Raw genomic sequence first — 3,122 nt, 5'->3', positions numbered from 1 at the left:
ATAATACTATGTTTAACTCCTAAATATTAAATAATAATATTTATGGATTCTCTCGTCGAATTTATGGTCCCTAAACAACTATTTTCAACACCACTGAAAAACGAACTGTTACAACAGAATTTTTGCAATGATGAACTATAATAACCACTGCAATTTAATACTTCCATTACAATTTACATTTTAAATAAACAAGCAGCAATAGTTATCACACGAGAAAAAAAAAGACAAATGTTAAGATTTTTTATTTCCTTTTGCCTCCTTGTAATAAAAATAAATAAATAAATAAAGTATGAGTAGGCTTAAAATAGTTTAAAAAAAAAATGGCCCATAGCGATATCAGGCTTAACATGAAAAACCTATTATTGGTAGTTTGTGGAATAGGCACCACAAAAAATAAAGCATTTGCATATTAGATGGATTGACTTAGCATTTTCCTTATCCTCAAGAATCTATGCAAGGAGAGCATATCATATTATTTTAAACAATAAATCAATTAGAATTTTGTAAGTAGTAGAAGAAATTCTTCTCTGCTGAGGCAGTGAAGCAAAATCAACCCCCTCAAAGAAAGGAGCCCAACGCAGTGAATAAAGAGAGAAATGTTACAGAATCTTAAATTCTTACAATCCACCCCACAGCTACTTCAACCTCCAACTTCAGCTGCCCCTCTCCCACAGCTCCATTCCACTTGTTTTCCCATTCTGAAACAGTTCAAAATTTCCCGACGAGAGCTTACAATTTGTAGCAACTCCTCACTGCTTCTTCTCTTAGGTTCTCAAGCCCTTAAGTCTAAGGCAAAGGCTGAAGAAAGTTCACCCAACGACAATCAACAGGAGGAAGAGAATGTTGCTACCCCTAATCCTAACTGCGGCAACAAAGTTCCTACCAAACGAGCTTTTCTTGATATAGCAATTGATGGAGAGCCCGTTGGTCGCATTATTATTGGACTATATGGAGATGATGTTCCGGTAGGGGCAGCCTGGTTTGGTAGTATAGTTAGTGGAGCTGCTGGAATTAGCTACAGACGAAAAGAGTTCGTTAAGATTATGCCAAACTACGTGCAACATGGTGGGTTGAGATCATATGGTGTTGATGCTGAGCTTGCCAATAGAAGTGGAAGCAATCTGGCCGTTGAAAACTTGCGGGAGGAGTGGGAGAGAGAGTATGAAAAGTGTCCAGGAGTTAAGAACTCTGCTGGAACAGTGAGCATACTGGTAAGGGATCCCTCCAAGCCGCCTCCCAAGCTAAAGTTGGTTGCACGAAAGGGGAAGCTGGAGATTGATGAAGAGGAGATTGGAACCGAACCTAATGGCACAGAGTTTGTGATTTCTATCATGGATTCACCAGAACTGGATGCTTCAGCTCTCGTAATTGGACAAGTGTTGAATGGAATGGAGGTTGTAAAGAGAATTGGACAAGTCAAGACTGTTCAAGAGAACACTGCTTCTCCTTATTTCAGGTATGCTTTCCAACTCATAGCAATTTGATTTTATTAATTGAATGTGATCTGCCTCAGAGAGGTTGATTCAACATTTCTTTGGGAGTTGGGACCATTTAGACTAAAAATAGATGCTTTGTGTTTGGTGAGCAGAGTGGCCAAGCTAATAGGCGATAAAAGAGCTGTTGTGGCAGAAAGAGGCTTCAATCGCCCCTACGCAAAGGTGGTAATCAACAACTGTGGCTTGATGGACTGAATCAAATCTCCTTTGCATGCTTGCTTTCTCATATTGTTTCAATTTTTGAATGAAGGGTGACCAATTCTATGGTTATGAGATAAATACAAGTATTTCTACAATTGTATCTCTAATAAACCCCCATGAAATTCTATCAATGTCAATTGCCCAAATTTTGATAAACTCATAAGCTCTAGTGTGGTAATTGCCAAATCAAAGTCCGGCTTTGATCTCAGCAAGAATTTAGCTAACAATGTGTACAATATATTGGTATGTTAGCAAATGGGTAGAATTAGAGACAGAGAAAGCTCATCAAGTTTAGGCAGAGTCACGCTCTTTGCTTGGGTGTTTGGTTATCTAGTAATGTCTTAATTCACATGTTTAATTTATAAAATCGAATTTGTATTAAATCCAAATATTACTATTCAAATTAAAATTAATTGTTCATAGGTAGTTGAGTTAAATTCCCAAATTTAGTATGTTAAATTTGTTTTAAAGAATTTAAAAGTAAGGCAGATAATGAATTATGATATATAAATTTATTATCTACAAAAATAAAGTAAATTTAAATAATAGATATTCAAATTTGAGTTTATTATATATAGAAGTAGATTAGAGCTATATAATGAATATTTGATATTAATATCTAAATCCTCTCTAAATTCATCAATAATAATTAAAAGTTGTAATGATTTCTTTAGCTTTCCAACTTTGTAAAATAGTTATTTTGGTCATCCATTCAATTTTCCTCTCTTTTAACCACATTGTTTGTAAAATCACTTAAAATGGATGAAAAAAATTAATACTTGTTAACTTTGCTAACATGGTATATACTTGAATTGTCATTTGGACACCATGTCAATAATTAGTTAATTTTAAAAAATTAAAAAATATATAAAAATGTTAAAAAATAAAGAGAGATGGAGAGAATAAAGAACAAAGAAAATATGAAAGCAACAGAGAATGAACTTTATTAATCAAAAGAGATTATTACAATGCTTCATCAGAGTCTCTATTTATAAGCATAAGAATTATAAAAGAAGTAGAGATCTAATTCTAATAACTATTGGAATTTAAAGTACATTAAAACTTTATCTTGAGCATGATGGGCATCCACTTAATAAGATATTCATAACACTCCCCCTTGGATGTCCATTGGTAGATAATGTGCCTTGTTAAAACCTTATTAGGAAAAACCCTGTGGGATAAAAACCAAATGAAAGAAAAAGAGTACACGATCTATAATACGCATAATATGCTGCCTCATTAAAAACCTTACCAAGAAAACCCAATGGGACAAAACCTCGGTTAAGAGAAAAAGAGTACAACGTGTATTTACTCCCCCTCTTGAAAATATAACATACTTTCTCATATTCTACATATTCAATCTTGAATACTAGTTTTTCAAATGACTATTTGAATGTATTGCTAAGCATTTATACCACCATTCTT

General features: G+C 33.8%; 1 protein-coding gene across 1 annotated transcript; it reads left to right on the top strand.

Annotated features, from left to right (window-relative positions):
* The first annotated feature begins 397 nt into the window (after positions 1–397).
* Positions 398–2,106, top strand: LOC108482214 (peptidyl-prolyl cis-trans isomerase CYP26-2, chloroplastic). The gene is made up of 2 exons (XM_017785327.2): positions 398–1,456; positions 1,589–2,106. Exons 1-2 carry the CDS (start codon positions 597–599, stop codon positions 1,689–1,691), a joined length of 963 nt encoding a protein of 320 aa, XP_017640816.1. The 5' UTR covers positions 398–596; the 3' UTR covers positions 1,692–2,106.
* Positions 2,107–3,122: the final 1,016 nt, after the last annotated feature.

Source organism: Gossypium arboreum, chromosome 1, assembly GCF_025698485.1.
Source record: "Gossypium arboreum isolate Shixiya-1 chromosome 1, ASM2569848v2, whole genome shotgun sequence".
Classification (NCBI taxonomy): Eukaryota; Viridiplantae; Streptophyta; class Magnoliopsida; order Malvales; family Malvaceae; genus Gossypium; species Gossypium arboreum.
Note: the sequence above shows the minus strand (reverse complement) of the source record. Positions and strands in the feature narration are given on the sequence as shown.